Raw genomic sequence first — 17,490 nt, 5'->3', positions numbered from 1 at the left:
AATCAACGCCAGACAACACCTCCAGAGGAATGATGCCAATTTTGAATCACCCTGTATAATAGCGAATGCAATTGTCAATTAGTTGAAAATGCGATTGAATAATCTTGCATAGCACTTGCCACAATGATTAGTTTTTCGTTGAAAAATCAACGAAGTTCTAGTACTTTTTGCAGTAAAAAGATCAAATTTTTGCGCATTGATAATAAATTCAGCAAATCAGCGATTTGAGTTTATTATCATTGAAAATTGCTTCCAATTCAATCCAATCAATCAAGCCGCAAAGTGCAACTAATGCACCAAAGAAATTAACGTCCGGAACAACATTGGAGTAGTAAAAGCACAATCTCCAATAGCGAGCGCTTTCGAAAACCGCCCAGTGCAATTTGGCCGCCTTAGAAAAGTTCCTAAAAAGAGGGTTTTTGGTTCAAAACTAGACTCAAGATTTAAGCCCTTTGGCCTTATTAAAGAGCTTTAATTTTCAGCTGTTGTTCCTTTCTCCTTTACAATTTCCATATTCATTGTCCTCGCAATTGCAAGTGAACGAATGCAACTGGTTACTGGCCTATATAAAATGACTGGGAAGGTCAACGGTGCAGGGTATTTCTTCATTTTGCATTATTATTCAGATTTAGTCCTAAGAAAATTCTCAGCCAGTTGCAGTACATTCTAATACTCCCATAGTGGCAGTTGCGGTTCAAAATGCATCGACTACTGGTGAGGATTTTCTGTTCCTACTGTAGAGTATTTAACAGAATTATTCCAGAGCTTCTTGATGTTGCTGGCGCCTATTGTCGCCCTTCCTGCGGACCGCTGGCCCAACCTTGGACCATCGAGGCACGAAATCGTCATTACTCCCGCTTCAGATCACAGTAAGTTGAATCTTTTAAGCCTCCGGATGCTGATCAAAGTGTTTTTTCAGTTCCAACCGAATATCCCCACAACAGTGCCAAGAAGGAGCCGATTTATCACTCGACTTATGCGGCCATCAACCAGATTTACCCCTCCGAAGAGGAGCGACCTTCTAAACTGTACCCGCCGCCGGAAGTGCATTCCGGATACGGACACCATACCGAAGAGAGGAAGCACCACATTGACGAGAAACTGTTGCGCAAGCACTACGAAGACTATCTGGATAAGCAGGCCAAGTTCAAGAAGAACCTGCTGGAAAAGGCGCTGTTCAAGACAGTGGATGTGACTGCGAAGATCGCCAAATCCACGGTGGATTTTGTGACCAAGATTGCCATCGAAACCGCTGCCAAGCTGGCAAAAAATGGGGCAAAACACGTGATTCACAAGAAGGACGAGAAGTTGCATAATCCGGCCAATCACCACTACTACTGATGATTGGAGGCGCTTGGTAGTAATCACACTAGCTTAGATTCATGTCAGCACTTTCCTTAGGTCTAGTCATAGTTGTTAAAAGGACAAGGAAGTTTTTGGAGAATGTAAATAAAGTCAAAGTATGAACAATGAAAGACTTTCGGTATCAGCAGAGCCGTCACGAGCTTTTGATATAGGCAAGTGCAGATTTCGAAATTCGCTAACCTCAGGCACCCCCAGGACCGGTTTCGAGCCTATTAGCTCTCATCAACTGGGTTCAGCCGGAAATTAGCGATTCCGAAACATGCACTTTATAATACCAATGTATTCACATCGGCGTGAATTGCCATGATTTTAATGCTTGGTTTTCATCAGGCCAGAACAAATTCAATAAAAATAATTGAAAGAAAATACGATGTGGTTTGCTTTATCAATATTTACGAAAGTCTGCTTTTTCGCATTGGGCCGAATAACCATAACCAGCACAAACCAGCTCAATGGATGAACTTACAATTGGCCTTTTGGTCATCAGGTTTCTTCTGTTTCTATCTGAATTTTGGCGAAACACGATATTTTTACGTTTGTTAAATGGAAAAGTAACCAGACATGGTCTGCTTTACTCTTTTGCTTCCCCCTGCAGATGGCAGTTAATTTATTTCAATGGACGAGGCTCAGAACAGCTACAGCTCGATTCAGGACAGTCTAAGCTCAGTTTAGATGAATCAGAGTTTATAAGCCGAAACGTACGTTCTAAAGCATCCGATTTGGTTGAAGGGGGTTTCGTAAGGGAAGGAAATGAATAATTGAAAACTCATCAAAATTATTTGTGAATTTTGATCAAACTCTCCAATCCAATTGCCAATCTAAGGGATGATTAAGATTAACTCTGCTAATTTGGCGGCTGTTAAATGCAAAACTTCTTGTATGAATTATACCAACGTATTCTGTTAGTAAAAGCAGAAAACTGATTTGTAATAGGCAAATTCTTGACAAACTCGTGGACTTGCAATAAATAAACTAATATAGCATTTTGTCCAGATACAAACAGTTATTGCAATCCTGCTTCACCCTCACACCCTCACACGGTATATTACATGTTCGGCGCAGTTATTCATACTTTTCCTCCTCAAGTTTTCAGTTACTTTCTCATTTCTCAATGGGTCCTAATCCCTCCTTTGCAATGTTCAACATATTTAAATCCTTTTGAATTTGCAACAGATCGATAGAACTAGGAATTATCAATCAGTTTACTGCTAAATGCATCCAAACCGTTCCGCTGCCGCATATCGGGGCAAATAATGTGAAATCCTGCCTCTAGGGGAACAAATATTCGACTCTTTTGTTCACCAAATACCACACATATCCAGCAAAGGTGTGGTTTGCGCTCGAAGTCAACGCCTTGATTTTTTCTCCTCGACAAATACGTAACTTTACAAGGGCAGGAATGTTTACGATTGGCTGTATGCATGTTTTCACACACTGGACTTACTACAATTGAACGCCTGGCAGATGAAGAAAATAAAAAATTGTGGTTTCTCTGGATTAATGTATACAGGGTGATTCAAAATTGGCGTCATTTCTCTGGAGGTGTTGTCTGGCGGTGTTTTAGCAGTGCAGAAAAAATAGCAAAAAAAATTAATTGTTATTAAACTGAGAAATTTGCAAAATACTATATTAGAAAAACGGCAACAATGTTTTTTAAGGTAATCTGCCTAATTAACATTGCATAAATACCTGTTTGTTAAGGATTTTTTAACTGAACGTCAAAATTTACGTATACAGAATAGCAATAAGTCGATCCCGCCGTTTAAGCTAATATACAGGATGATTCAAAATTGGCGTAATTTCTTTTAAGGGGGAATAAGGGCTTGACTTGGGGACTGCGACAAAAATATTGAAATTTTTTTTCCGATAACTTTTAGAAGATACAGGGCGATTCAAAATTGGCATAATTCCTCTGGAGGTGTTGTCTGCGATGTTTTAGGAGTACAGAAAAAATATTGAAAAAAATTAATTGTTATTAAAAACTGAGAAATTTGCAAGAAAATATATTAGAAAAACGGCAACAATGTTTTCTAAGGTAATCTGCCTAATTAACAGTACGTAAATATCTGTTGCTCGTAATTATTTAAAACTCCGGTAACCATGAATAAATAGAGAAAATGACAATAAGATGGAGAAGGATAAACGGTAAAATCAACAGGAATCGTTGAATGACGGAACCTATTTCGAAACTCATAACCTCGAATTATTAATTTGTATACAAATTACAAAAACATACATTTGAGTCTGTAACTTCAAACAAGTGCCTGTGTAAACACCTTATTATGCACTCTTCTCGTATTCGGTTAATTAACTCCTGTTCAATTTATACCGGTGTTTAGTAATCCATTGGTTTAATGTGATCTTACATACGTGGTAGGAATGTAGTCGGTATTTCTTTGGTGCCTGGGAAAGTTTCAGTGGTTATGCAATGTTCTGAGTGCCTCTGAAAGGCTCTGCTGCAATTATGTCCAATACTTGTTCCTCTGTGTCTGGAACCCGAACATCAATTGTCGTCCACTATCTTCCTGGAACCACTCTCCTCGCCCTTTGTTGGCCCCAGAAGATAACTTTAGAAATTAAAAAAAAATTCTTAATTTGAAGCAAAGATCGTAATATTTGTTTTTGAACGCTTAAGTTTATATGCTTAAGTAATATGCTTCCAACTAAACACGGAACACTTTCAAAATAATGCTTAATAGCAAAGTTGAAATTCGATTTTCAACTGTTAATATCTTCTAGAAATTATCGAAAAAAAATTTACAATATTTTTCTCGTATATTCAAGTGAGCCCCTATTACCGCTTAAACGGAATGACGCCAATTTTGAATCACCCTGTATACAGTGTGGTCCCAAAATTGCGTTTTTAAAACATTTCTTCTGTATTGCCCACAAGTATCTATTTTTTGCTTACAATCATAAATGTTGTTTTGTAATGTAAATATGTTTGGTTGATGTTTCAAAACGTTGAAGAAAGATACAGGGTGTCCACATATAAATGCTTCAAAACGTGTAGTACTGAACAAGTAGGCAAACCGTAACTGTTTTTTTGTTTATTTAAGGGCAACAGCCCCTTGAAAAAACGACAAGAAATTTGGTCGTTTGCAATATCTGGTATCTACAAAGGCCTACTTTAAAGAACCCAGTTTCAGATCAAAAGAACCCCAAGCAAACCTCTGGTTGTGATTTGAAAATATTATATTTGTCAAAACTGAAAAATCACCCTATTGAGACGATATCTTGATGTCAACTTTTGAAAATCTGTAAAATTCGACGCAATTAACTAAAACTTTGATGTGTTTGTTCTTCCGCAAGCCAAAAAATATTTTTTCCGGCAGAAAAACGCCAACAAACCGGCAAGGTCGAGATAGAAATCAATTAAGGCAACGCGCACAGTAATTAGCAATTGGCCCCACTTGTCCTGACGATTCTGACTCAATCTGCCGAATTATTGACAAATTTGAACTTGAAAAATTCCGTTTTCACACCTTACCTGTAGCCTAAAATAGGGCAATTTGCGGAAGAAATGTTCCATAAGCCCTGCCAGAGTTTCTGTTATGTAAAGTTTCCCGGCGGCCTTAATTTCGTTGGAAAAAAGCCGCGCAATTAAAGCGCTGAACTTAAGCAGCGGCTAATTATTAATGAATGCAAAATGTGATAATTGCCACCGATGTATGCACCATTTCTAATCTAATCAGGGACGGGGGAGAAAGCAGTACTTTCAGAGGGCTTTATGAAGGAAATGTCCATATTTCACAGAAGCTGCACCTTAAACTTATCCCTTATTGATGATAACGCTCAAATAAATCCCGGGAAGGATCGGCTGAACCCGCCCACATTCACCACCTGTCCGGTACGCACCTTAACCAAGCGCCAAAGAAAAAACGGTCAGCCTCCACCACTGCGTTTCGTTATGATAATGACCCCAGGTCGCCACCATTTGGTACAAGAATTAACGCATTTTCCTCGTTGTCTTCGAAGGCCACTGATTGATCTATATAAGTATCAACCAGCCCAGTTTGAGTTATAGTTTGTCTTTCGGTTTCTTCATCGAAATAACTAACATGAAATTTCTGGTAAGTGCCCTTAAGCAAACCTGCAAAGCGCCACCGATAATGCCATCTTTCCCTATAGGTGGTTGCAACATTGGCGCTCTGCGCTTCAGCCCATGCAGGCATCATCCTGAAGGGGCCCTCTGGCATAATCACCCCTAATGGCCCCATTGGACCTGATGGTCGTGGCGCTGGCGCTGGATGGGTGGGAGCTGGAGCCTGGTCTGGTGACGATGGCAGTTGGGATGGTGACGACGGTTCATGGAAAGGAGAAGGTGCATGGGGAGGCAACGATATTATCTTAAAAGGTACCTTGCCAGACCCTTTTTTCCTTACAAGCAAACTAATGCGCCGTTTCAGGACCATCTGGTGCCATCACCAAGAACGGCCCCATTGGACCCGACGCCATTCAAGCCGGCTGGGGGGGCGAAGGTAAGACCCTACACCAACTCACCCTTTGAGTCTGAACGCAATTTTATGTTGCAGGTGCTTGGGGAGGTGATGACGGCCAATGGAGAGGAGACAATGGTAAGCAAAACACTTATTTAGAAACTCGTAGGTTTTACGTAATCGTTGAACCTTTCAGGTGCCTGGAACGGTGGATGGGGCGAAGACGACGGCCAATGGAAAGGTGACAACGGTAAGTCGCTAGTTTGGCGTTAATTCGATTGGTTCGCTCAGTAACACGTGAACCGATAGGCGCATGGAACGGCGGATGGGGCGAAGACGACGGCCAATGGAGAGGCGACTCTGGCTCATGGAAGAAATGGTAGACGCTGGCCACCAGAATTGCATAGTATAGTGTAAATAGTATGGATCGAAAGACTATGTTGACTATTTTACAACTGTAAATAATACCTTTCGTAACTAATGAATAAATCAAGCTCTTTGTTGAAATGTGCTCGATTACTTATTGAATCCAAGTCCAAACAGAGAACAGGGAACTGCACCTGGATAACTAACAGTAATTATTTACGATTCCTTATGCTGATGGTGCCGATTTCACTACCTGCATAAAGATGGTTTTTAGGCTCAAATTTCCAGAGTTTGTAAAGCTAAAAACGTATTTAGTAGGTACCAATAGTAGGTTATTTTTTCTGTACTCCCATGCAATGCCTACTGAAGAATGATGCCAATTTTCAATCGCTTTGTATAAAAAAAACATTTCAAACATAAAAGGCCCCAATCGAGCTAGAGAAGGAATATCCGCAAAATTGGCACTATTGAGCCTGGCGAAGTTAACATTCTTGTTGAATGCCGTTGAATGTTAGAAGGAAAGAAGACAAATTGATTGAAAGGGAATTGAAGCATAAAGCTGTTTCGCATGCCAAAATTAGCGTCTTAATACTTCAATCTGTCATCTATCTTTCAAGGTTATCAGTGAACAGTCAGAATGGGTCCAATTAGGGAAATCCTGTTATCGTGTCTAAAACCGCACAACCAGCCCGGAAAATAGCACTACACGATAAAGTGAACTCTTCTATGGAAAAATAGGCAATTTTCCCCGCAAAATGTGAAAAAACCACAAAATGTTGGGAATATTTAAGGAACCGATCAGGAGTGGCGCCATCAAACCTGCAACTAATTTTGCGCAATGAAATGACAGCAACCCAAATGGAATTTGGGAATACATTTTTTATTAAAGACGAACTGGATTTTTGAAACTCCTAAAGCGCAATTACGAATTTCAAACTATGGAGAAGGAGATTTCCAAGAGTTTAAATATCCTCCCTCATTCATCAAAAATGCGCAAAACTGTCACCATGACAGCTTTCAACAAACACTGTTCGGAACTGGTCCATAATGTCAATTGTTTTTGTCAATCATGTTCGGAACTGGTCCACAATGTCAATGGTTTTTTCTTGTCAATCAATTTATAAAACTGCCAATTTGTATTTTTCATAATCTAAAAACATCCTGTTACATATTAGTTGGTTGTAATCAAGAAGTGTAGATAAAAGGTTGTTGTTTAAATCAGTGAGAGTTCAGTCCAATATTTTTTCATCATCGAAGGCAAGCAAAGCCAATTAATGGTACAAAGAAGAACAGAAAATAAACAAACACCGTTATGTCACAGAGAAGTAGCAAATGTCAATGAATAGAAGGTGGTTAAAACGCACTTTGATGAAGAAAAATTGTTGATCAAAGTATTATTTTTATTGAATGAATCTAAAAGTGTTATTTTTCGGTCAGAAGCGATGATCAAAAAGAAGCACCTTTCTTTACTGTTCATTTGTTTTACTTTTACGCACGGACTTTTACGGATATGTGCGCAAAAGCAAATCTGACAAATTAAAATTGTCACTGTCATAAAATATTTGAAAGTATTTTCATTAAAAAGTAAACGACAGGCTTTTTCAAGAAATTACGTAGGTTTAAAGAGAACTATTGGTCATAATTTAAAGTTTACTTACAATTTGTAAATTATAACTTTGTTACAATTTCAGTCTTCAAAGTCGTTCAAATGGTTTATTTTTTGTGCTCGCCGATGTTGCCACAAGCAAAACACGATTTTTTTAAAGATCGCAAATTTTATGCAAAATATGCAACACCATACCGTGAAAGCAGCACTTGAATTGTTAACACTCATTGTTTCACTTGTATATGCTTACAAAAGTACGCTTTTGAAAAATTACGAACGTCAAAACATGACAATTTCAAAAATGGCATTGACATCAAGCTTTATATATGAAGTTGACGGCCTTTATTTTTGGCTATTTTTATTTCTTATAACTTATTATTCGTGTTATGTCCTTATTCGAAGAAAAAATATTGTTCGACACGAGGGCGAAAATCCGTTTTTCGCCCTTGTATCGAAAACTACTATTGAAAATATAATGACAATGATACGTTCAATTTGTCAGATTTACTTGTGCGCACATGTGCGTAAAAGTCCGTATGTAAAAGTAAATCTTCTAAAGCTTCTGATCGAAAAATTGCAGTTTTAGATGCATTCGAATAAAAACGGCTATTATAACATTTTCAGTCGGGTTTCTTCGAAAGATAAAAAATGCATTAAAATGAATGTGAAACACGAAATGCAAAGAGTCTCAGTTCGGGGCCGTTTCGCATACAAAGCGATAATGTTTCCACCTCAGTACCATTGGATTTTCGCCACCAGGATACCATAATGAAGAAAATATGCAATAATGCAATGTCACCTCGACCAAGCAGTTCTTTGTCTCGCGGCACACCCACTAGATAAGCAAAACAAGAACTATTTCAATTTTCCCAATGAAAAAAGCGGTTTATGTTACAATTTCTCATTATTTTCCGTGTTACTTAGGCACGTAACCAACACGTTCTTAATATATCATACACACATGTAGGTATACCTACAAGAAATTGCCTTAGTCGTGATTACATAAGGAATGGCCAGCAGAACCACCAGCCATTAGAAAACTTTGAGAAACCAAACTCAAATTGCCCTTCTTATCTGGGAACATTAAAATCTATGCGTAGTAGAGAAAAACAATGACTTTCATGCTAACTAGTTTGCTCTATTGAAAATAAATAATTACACATTAAAGACAGGTGGAGGCAGTTGCGGTTTTTCCAAGAGCCACTCCTGCGGCCATCATCAGGGAACCAGCCAGGCCAATCGGGTTTGTATCCGAGTTGCTAAACGAAGAGTGCTTTGCAGCAAGAAAAATGACGAATTCAGCAGGGTAAAGTGAGAAAAAGTTATCTGCAGGCATCTCGATCTGAATTAGCCAATGCCCTTGGTCGTTGGCCAGCTCATTCCCGTCAGGATCGCCCAAGGAAGGGCCAGTTTATTGTCGAGTTTAGTAGGCGTAGGGCAGGCCTTCTAGGGTGGGGCCCCACAGACCGTCCGCTGCAATTTTGCCCGACGGCCCTTCAACGACAACGGGAACAGTTTTGGGGCCGCTCACCACAGCCCCAGCACCGGAAACCCCAATGCTGCCGCCTCCTTTCGTAAGCACAGCTAAAATTATTTATCACTCAATAACTCGCCCCTTTGAGCCCGAACTAGCTTACCAGCGCCATAGCTGATTGGGGCCGAATAGGCGACTGGGAGTGAAGGGAGGAGCAAAGGCCCCGAAGTGAGGACCGATCCATGACTGACTCCGGAGGTGAGAACTGCTCCAGTGCTGCTGGGGCCTGTGAGGATGGCGCCGGTATCTTTGGGGCCATCAATGATGGCTCCAGTGCTCTGCATGCACTTGAATTATTTCGGGGGCTTTCCAAGGGTTGCTAGGGCTTACCTGAGGTCCTGAGAGGAGAAGTCCTGAAGTTACAGGCCCGGAAACGGACAGTGGAAGAGCAATGGGGGCCACACCCCATCCATAGCCACCAGGTTTGGCTGCTGCCAGAGCCGCAAGAGCGAAGAAAATAATCTGCAATTTTCTTTAGTAGAAACGGATTTTTTGATGGTCGAGACACCCGAGGACTTACCAAGCCTTTCATCTTGGTGTGGTTGAAACTGCTAAATTGTGCCGAATCAAAGACACCCTCGCTTATAAGCTAAAAAGCCGGCCTTCGCGGCACGGAGCTGCCTACTGGGTTTTTTCGCGAGATAAGTGCATTTTTTCGCATACGTGCACGTACCAGTCGCCTAATTGCAACACGGACCTTGAGTGCAGACTTGGAGGGTGTGTAGGCTCCATTCAGGATCCGGCCGGCTATTTTTGGTCCGAGCTGAATATTTCTCCATGGTTCAGCTGTTTTATGTGCCTTGGTGATGTATGGGCTCGGGTATGCAAATGAATTGCCATTTTGTCGTTGGCCAGTTGCATAATCCGGTTCGAATTGTTATTGGTTGAGTGCTTGGCGAGAATTTCGCTCGCAGGGCATTCATTAAGACCCAAAGGGACGCCCTGTGAGTACATGGGGCTTCCAATCTCGAGCAAACACCTAAAGATCTGACTGGAGAGATTATGAGTCAGCCAGCTTTATATTAATCGCTTTCTGATGAAATCTTTTCGGGTATTGCCGATAGGTTGAAAGCAATCAAGGAAGGTCGAAAGTTGGCCCTCAAGTGTGCGAAAAATTGGCAGCGGTTTGTCTAAGTTCACGTTCGCTAGGCCGATTTATTCGCCCGAAACCACCCTGGGGATTTTGCTGAGTTCGAAACTTGGGGGTTGATACTCCAAAGTGCGCTCTATCCAGTGCCCATACCCCAATCCAATTTTTTTGCAATTGATGTCCAAAAATTAGGCCTGGGTAACTCAGTAAATTTTTAGGAGTTGCGCAGTGCTGCGCAATGGCTTGGTGCGCCAATTCATCAAGCCGGCGCAGCAACTCAGTTCCGTTTATAACTAACCGAAAGTTTCGCTTAAAAATGCTGACAATCTAAGGCATTTTCCGCGAAAAATTATGAAATAAATTTCGAATCCTTCGTCGCTTTGTAAAAACATTTGAAATCCCTTTGCAGCTTCGAATTTGGAACAAAAATCAAACAATTTTCTATCAAAGAACGAACAGAATAAGCGAAAGTTTATAACAGATTATTTGGAAATCTCATAACCGCCATTCCTCTGAAGACTGTAGAATTTGTTAAAAAATGTGTTTTTTTAGTTTGCAGTGATTTTTTTTGCTTTACTTTATACTAAAAAACGCTCTATTTTGTAGAGTTTCACTTAACAATACTGGCGATCTGGAAGACTTTTACGCGAAAAATTACAAGATAAATTTATAGCTTTGTAAAAGTATTTTAAAAACTTTTGCAGTGTCGAATTTGGGACAGAGACGAAAATAAATCCCCACCGTTTTTTCCCGAAAACCATTAAGGTTTTCACCAAAACCGATCACAAAACTAAAAGTTTTTAATCGAAAACGCAAAAAGCATTATTTTCTGATGATTTTCTTCTTTTTTTGACAATAATGGGGTATTTTCAGTCAAAAATAACGCTTTCTGATGAAATGTCTTCAGGTATTGCCGATAGGTTGAAAGCAATCAAGGAAGGCCGAAAGTTGGCCCTCAAGTGTGCGAAAAATTGGCAGCGGTTTGTCTAAGTTCACGTTCGCTAGGCCGATTTATTCGCCCGAAACCACCCTGGAGATTTCGCTGAGTTCGAAACTTGGGGGTTGATACTCCAAATCCTATCCAGTCGGCTCTATCCAGTGCCGTGCCCAGCGATTTTGCATCTATGCGAAATTTTTTGCAATTGATGTCCAAAAATTAGGCCTGGGTAATTCAGTGAATTTTTAGGAGTTGGTGCAGTGCTGCGCAAATGGCTTGGTGCGCCAATTCAACGAACCGGCGCAGCAACTCAGTTCCGTTGCTGGGAAAATGTTGATGACTTTTTAAGGCCATTTATTAATAATGTTTTTAAAATGTCTTCCAATTTCAGAATTTTCCAGTTTTCGCTAAGTTACTCTTTCATCTAAATGCTCAATTTTCTAAAGTTTCGCTTAAAAATGCTGACAATCTTAAGGCATTTTCCGCGAAAAATTATGAAATAAATTTCGAATCCTTCGTCGCTTTGTAAAAACTTTTGAAATCCATTTCCATCTTCGAATTTTGATCAAAAATCAGACAATTTTCGATAAAAAAACGAACAGAATAAGCGAAAGTTTATAACAGATTTTTTGGAAATCTCGTCACTTCCGTTCCTCTGAAGACTGTAGAATTTGTAAAAAAATGTGGTTTTTAAGTTTTCAGTGAATTTTTTTTGCTTTCCTTTCTACTAAAAACGCTCTATTTTGTAGAGTTTCACTTTAAAATACTGACGATCTGGAGGACTTTTACGCGAAAAATTACAAGATAAATTTATTCAGTGTCGAATTCGGGACAGAAACGAAAATAAATCCCTACCGTTTTTTCCCGAAAACCATTAAGGTTTTCTCCAAAATCGATCACAAAACTAAAAGTTTTAATTGACAACGCAAAAAAGCATTATTTTCTGATGATTTTCTTCTTTTTTGACAATAATGGGGTATTTTCAGTCAAAAATGACTCTGAAGTGAATTTTTAGGAGTTGGCGCAGTGCTGCGCAAATGGCTTGGTGCGCCAATTCAACGAACTGGCGCAGCAACTCAGGTCCGTTACTGGGAAAATGTTGATGACTTTTTTCAACTTTTCTTAGATTTAATTTGAAGGGCATTTATTAATAATATTTTAAAAATGTCTTTAAATTTCAGAATTTTCCAGTTTTAGCCAAATTACTCTTTCATCTAAATGCTCAATTTTCTAAAGTTTCGCTTAAAAATGTTGACAATCTTAAGGGATTTTCCGGGAAAAAAATATTTTTTGAAATCCCTTTCCAACTTTGAATTTTGAACAAAAACCAAACAATTTTTTATAAAAAAATCGAACAGAATAAGCGTGATTTTTTTTGCTTTACTTTCTACTAAAAACGCTCTGTTTTGTAGAGTTTTAATTTAAAAATACTGACGATCTGGAGGACTTTTACGCGAAAAATTACAAGATAAATTCATAGCTTTGTAAAAAATTTACAAAAACTTTTTCAGTGTCGAATTCGGGACAGAAACGAAACTAAATCCCTACCATTTTTTCCCGAAAACCATTATTATAATTAAGCATTATTTTCTGACGATTTTCTTCTTTTTTGGCAATAATGGGGTATTTTCAGTGAAAAATGACTCAGTGAATTTTTACGAGTCGGTACAGTGCTGCGCAAATGGCTTGGTGTGCCAATTCAACAAACCGGCGCAGTAACTCAGTTTCATTTCAGAAAACGTCACTATTTATTTATTTGCCAACGTTTCGACTTTCATTGGGGTATTCTTTAAGGCTCCAATTATGTGTGAACTTTCTGTCAAACTAGATTTATTAGAGTGAATTCATTAATATAATTCTCAATCCGCAAAATCGCATTCGCACAATTCTGCACTGCAGACTGAGATGATGCATAATTACGAATTTATTAAAAATAACTAGTGCCTTGCCATGAAGATGCATTCACTATAATGAAGCTACTTCGACAGAACGTTCACAAATAATTTGGGCCTTGAAGAAGACCCCAGTCAAGGTCGAAACGCCGGCAAATAATTAAATAGTGCGGTTTTCATCAGTGTCCCACACCCGTTACCTTCAACCTAATTTTCCGATTGGGACACCAAACAACCAAACGAAATTGTGACTTAAATTATGAGTTAACAAAATGACGTAACCCCTTTTTTGGTTGTTTGGGCAAAGTGGTAAAACATTACTCATAAAAAATGTTGATGACCCTTTTTTCAAATGTTAAAATTCTAGTCTAGGGTCGCGTAAAGCTTTAAACCACTTTAATAGATGAGTTATAACTCATCGGCTATTGAGTTATAACTCATCAACTCAGAGAGCGGCAACAACTCAAAAGCGCAACTCAACACAGTGTCACCCAGGCCTACCAAAAATTGGTTTTTAAATTTGCGGTATTTAGATAAATAGTGAAAACCTATCAAGATCGTTTTTGGAGTCTTGACCGCCTTTAAAAGTATTTTTGCCAAAAAAACGGGAAAAATTGTTTTTTCAATTGGTTTTTTCTGTTCTGAGGGGTGATCACATGGATCTCCCAGTCAAGGGAAAATGTCTCTAAAAAACCTTTATTGCGCCCTTGATACATTTTAATTTTTTGCGCCCAAACGACGCCGTAAATCAAAAAATGATGCTTTTAAGAAAACATTTCGGCATCCCAAAAGTATTTAGCCGCGTTTTTCCCAAAGTTTGATGAGTTTCATCGGGTTATTTTTCACAATATTCAGACTTGGCAGGATTGTAAATGCAATTTTTTCAGTAAAATTGAGCGAAATTGTTGCTTATTCGTAGAATTTATTCCGAATTTCTCGCAAACAGGCCATAAATGAAGAAGCTCGTCTTCACTCATCAGGATTTTTGAAAAACAGGCTCCCGTTGAGCTTAAACGTCCATTTTGAGTCAAAATCTAGGAACACTTTCAACTTTCAGCCTCAAATGTCTCCTTAAATTAAAGTCCGGTTAAAGACGAAGATTTTTTAGAATTTCTCCCAAACAGATGATTTGTGTCAATAAATAGGCTCCGCCGCATTTGTGCCCAATATTACATAAAACGATTGAATACAGATCGATTGGAAGAGGTGGACCAGAAACAGGCCACTTCGATCACCTGACCTAAACATTCGGGACTTTTAACCAGTGAACAGAAGCAAAAGGAGGATTCAGTCCCTTGTTCCTGAATGTTTTCTAGTTAGAATTTATAGTGCCACGACTGTTAAAAGCTGAATTTTAGACCTCTTCCTACAGGACCTAACTTTTAACTTTTGCGCCTTAAGACATTGCGTTACCTGCATGTCATCCGGAGTATATTTTGTTTGATTTTAATTTTGAGTAAATTGAGGTTTTTTGAATGAATGGCCCAATAGGGTCAGGGGTGTAGATTGAACAACAATAGGTTGTATGCACGCCTATTAAGCAAAGTATTATTTACATAAAATCTAGATCGTTAAATCGCACGATTCCGGTGTCGAATGCACGTTGCACCCAGTTAGTTTCACGACATGGGCAACACCCTTTTTGTTGGCATTTTTTCAAAGTGCATCTAGCTCAATATCACCTGAAATCGGTTTTTCGCTATCGGAAAAGCCGGAGCGGCATCGTCTTCTTGACATTAAACGACCTAGCGGAAAATGGTACTGCCCACAATCAGGTGACACGATTTACCGTAAGCACATTTCCTTTCTATCTCTTAGCAGTGTCCGGCTAATAAATAATTCCTGCCAATTAACATTGAGTTTTTTCCTGCCGTAAATATGGCCATTTTTCATTCATTATCGCTGTCTAAGAATGGGTTCTCTGTTGGCGCACATTGGCGACCGTGTGTGCTATTAGTCATCAAGTTCCTGCTTCTAGATGGAAAATGCCTCTGCTAATCCCAGCCTAATCAGCTCCCAAAGAGTTTTTGGCACTTTAGCTAAAAACGCGGGCGATTTCCTTTGGTATGCGGGTTTTTTTGCTAGTAACTCAAGTCGAGCAGTTTCCACTCGAGCGACATGCAAATGAGCAACCCGAGAACAAACGACCTTAGGATATAAATTTCGGCCTGTGTGCCTTACACGTACCCACCACCCCACCAGTCTGATGTAATTTCAACGGTAAATGAACGAATAGAAATCATATTATCCATCGATAATTGCAAAACGGATTTTTTCCCCAGTTCCGTACACGCTGTCGAAGGTCGTAGTGCGATCTATATATACTGGGGTGTAGCCGGTAATAGGGCACAGTCAAGTCCAGCTCTCAAGACAAGACACCATCTAACAATGAACGGTTTGGTAAGCTCACTTTGCCTTTGCCTTCAGCCTTTGGTGCTCATCATTTATGCATTTCTCCATAGATCATCGCCCTTGCCACCCTTTCCGTTGCTTTCGCAGCCCCCAGCGGTGTTCTCCTGGGAGGACATGGTTTGGGACTGGGAGGACATGGTTTGGGATTGGGAGGAATCGGCCTTGTTGGCCCTTCAGCCCTTGGCGTGTCCGTTGTTGGTAAGTTGCAGGCTCCCGGAAAAATCGTTCAGCTTCCAATTGGGTTTCCGTGCAGGCCCTGCAGCCCATGGAGTCTCATTGGTGGGCCCCTCCACCCATGGAGCCGCTGTTGTAGGACCTTCCACTCTTGGAGCCACCGTTGTTGGACCTAGCGCAGGCCCTGCTGCCGTTATTGGCGCTAGTGCCGGACATTCAGCTATCATTGGCGCTTCTGCCCATGGAGCTGCTCTTGTTGGTAAGGCTCACAACTGCCGAACTATAAGGTTCCATTACTCAATAATCGAACTGTTTTCCAGGACCCTCCCTTGGACTCGGAGTTGGACTTGGCCACGGACTGGGATTGGGTAAGTCCCCGACCAAATCCTCTCCCAACTGTGACTAAAGGGTGTTTTGCAGGAATTGGCGGCCTTGCCCATGGAGTGACCGTTGCCGGACCACCCACTGTTCCCGCCACCATCACTGGACCATCCGGAACTGTGCACGCCGCTGGTTTGTGGGGCCCAACCCTTGCTCACGGCCATGGTGGGCATTGGTAATTCGCCCCCGTAAGCCCGACCATCCAATGCCCAGCGGTTAATCATCCGGCAACATACTGGGAAGCTCAAGCAACTTTGTAGGTGTATTGCCGGATGTTTTTACCGCTTTGGGTTCAGTCTGATTAGTTTGCTGTGTGACCTGTTGTGTACTGCCTCTGGTTCATTATATGTTCTGTATATTTTGTACCATACTACCTTTGTAAGATAGCAATTGCGTTCAATAAAGAACTATTATTGACAACTTTTGCCCTTTTTTGCCCGCACTACGGTCTACTTACCAGCAAGTTCCTGCTGCTGTGGTTTAGCTTGCTTTCAATATTAATCCTCGTTCTTTGAAGCAACTAAGCTAAGAATAAGAAGAAGTTCTGGCTGCTTGTCGGGGAAAGCTGTCAGTAGAGGAAATGGGTTCCTGAAACTTTAAGAGCAGGTGTTTGAAGAACCGTTGGCGCAACTAAGACAATTAAATTGTTCAGTTTTTTCCGCTGTTTGAAGAGAACCTTCATTTAAAGACTTGCAACTAGAACAGGCAAGAGTGGAGGCCGAGTAGTTTTGCGCTATTAAAGAAATTTGAATTGGTAAAGGCCAAATCCTGCGGTGGCAGTACCAAGAAAAGCCGGGAGATCGTGCAAGGAAATGCGTCTTACAACAAAGGCGTGGCACTGGCTGCACATAAACCTGAATAAAAAACTGTAGCAAGGACTCGTAACGGTATAAATGGGAAAATATGAGGTAAACAAATATCAAAACTGGTACCACATTGTCATTTCGCGTAAACTGGCCGGTGCCTGTTGACGGGGAAGTTTGAACATGCAGCTCGAACTGGTACGTACAACCCTATACTTTGCTTGCTACCTGCTTCTAGCTCACCACTTATCATGGTGGCACTTGTGGATTATGGGTACTTAACCATTTATGGCACTTGTTATGTAAGTTAATGGCTTTGTTTACTTGGTACTGCGCCATTCACTTGGTTCCAACAAGAGACAATGCGGGTGTGGAAGCAAGGGAATTTTTCTTGTTATTGGCAAGTGGCAAGAACCTTTGCACATTATAAGTCTCAAATCGTGAAAAACTATGCTTTTGTAGTTCAGTCGCGATTAGAATCAAACAGTCGC

The 17,490-nt window shown here is 40.3% G+C and overlaps 4 protein-coding genes and 1 long non-coding RNA gene across 5 annotated transcripts; 3 read left to right on the top strand and 2 right to left on the bottom strand.

The window, feature by feature from the left end:
* The first annotated feature begins 154 nt into the window (after positions 1–154).
* LOC109545234 lies at positions 155–1,726 on the top strand. Its single transcript, XM_019915790.2, has 3 exons — positions 155–714; positions 764–869; positions 920–1,726. The coding sequence occupies exons 1-3, from the start codon at positions 700–702 to the stop codon at positions 1,339–1,341; spliced, it is 543 nt and encodes a 180-aa protein (XP_019771349.2). The 5' UTR covers positions 155–699; the 3' UTR covers positions 1,342–1,726.
* Positions 1,727–5,324: 3,598 nt separating this feature from the next.
* On the top strand, positions 5,325–6,311 carry LOC109542250 (protein FAM98B). Its single transcript, XM_048666246.1, has 6 exons — positions 5,325–5,438; positions 5,497–5,722; positions 5,775–5,846; positions 5,901–5,942; positions 6,001–6,054; positions 6,114–6,311. The coding sequence occupies exons 1-6, from the start codon at positions 5,427–5,429 to the stop codon at positions 6,185–6,187; spliced, it is 480 nt and encodes a 159-aa protein (XP_048522203.1). The 5' UTR covers positions 5,325–5,426; the 3' UTR covers positions 6,188–6,311.
* A 723-nt stretch (positions 6,312–7,034) lies between these two features.
* On the bottom strand, positions 7,035–7,861 carry LOC125504375. The gene is made up of 2 exons (XR_007281462.1): positions 7,829–7,861; positions 7,035–7,331 (listed from the first exon to the last, which is right to left on the bottom strand). It is a non-coding gene; the product is annotated as an uncharacterized LOC125504375 (long non-coding RNA).
* A 1,032-nt stretch (positions 7,862–8,893) lies between these two features.
* On the bottom strand, positions 8,894–10,568 carry LOC109542241. Its single transcript, XM_048666248.1, has 4 exons — positions 9,831–10,568; positions 9,641–9,772; positions 9,414–9,588; positions 8,894–9,360 (listed from the first exon to the last, which is right to left on the bottom strand). Exons 1-4 carry the CDS (start codon positions 9,840–9,842, stop codon positions 9,200–9,202), a joined length of 480 nt encoding a protein of 159 aa, XP_048522205.1. The 5' UTR covers positions 9,843–10,568; the 3' UTR covers positions 8,894–9,199.
* A 4,975-nt stretch (positions 10,569–15,543) lies between these two features.
* On the top strand, positions 15,544–16,616 carry LOC125504376 (acanthoscurrin-1-like). Its single transcript, XM_048666247.1, has 5 exons — positions 15,544–15,629; positions 15,692–15,839; positions 15,895–16,074; positions 16,136–16,183; positions 16,236–16,616. The coding sequence occupies exons 1-5, from the start codon at positions 15,618–15,620 to the stop codon at positions 16,373–16,375; spliced, it is 528 nt and encodes a 175-aa protein (XP_048522204.1). The 5' UTR covers positions 15,544–15,617; the 3' UTR covers positions 16,376–16,616.
* Positions 16,617–17,490: the final 874 nt, after the last annotated feature.

Source organism: Dendroctonus ponderosae, unplaced genomic scaffold (assembly GCF_020466585.1).
Source record: "Dendroctonus ponderosae isolate FM_Combo_2020 unplaced genomic scaffold, Dpon_F_20191213v2 Dpon_F_20191213_426, whole genome shotgun sequence".
NCBI classification, from domain to species: Eukaryota; Metazoa; Arthropoda; class Insecta; order Coleoptera; family Curculionidae; genus Dendroctonus; species Dendroctonus ponderosae.
Note: the sequence above shows the minus strand (reverse complement) of the source record. Positions and strands in the feature narration are given on the sequence as shown.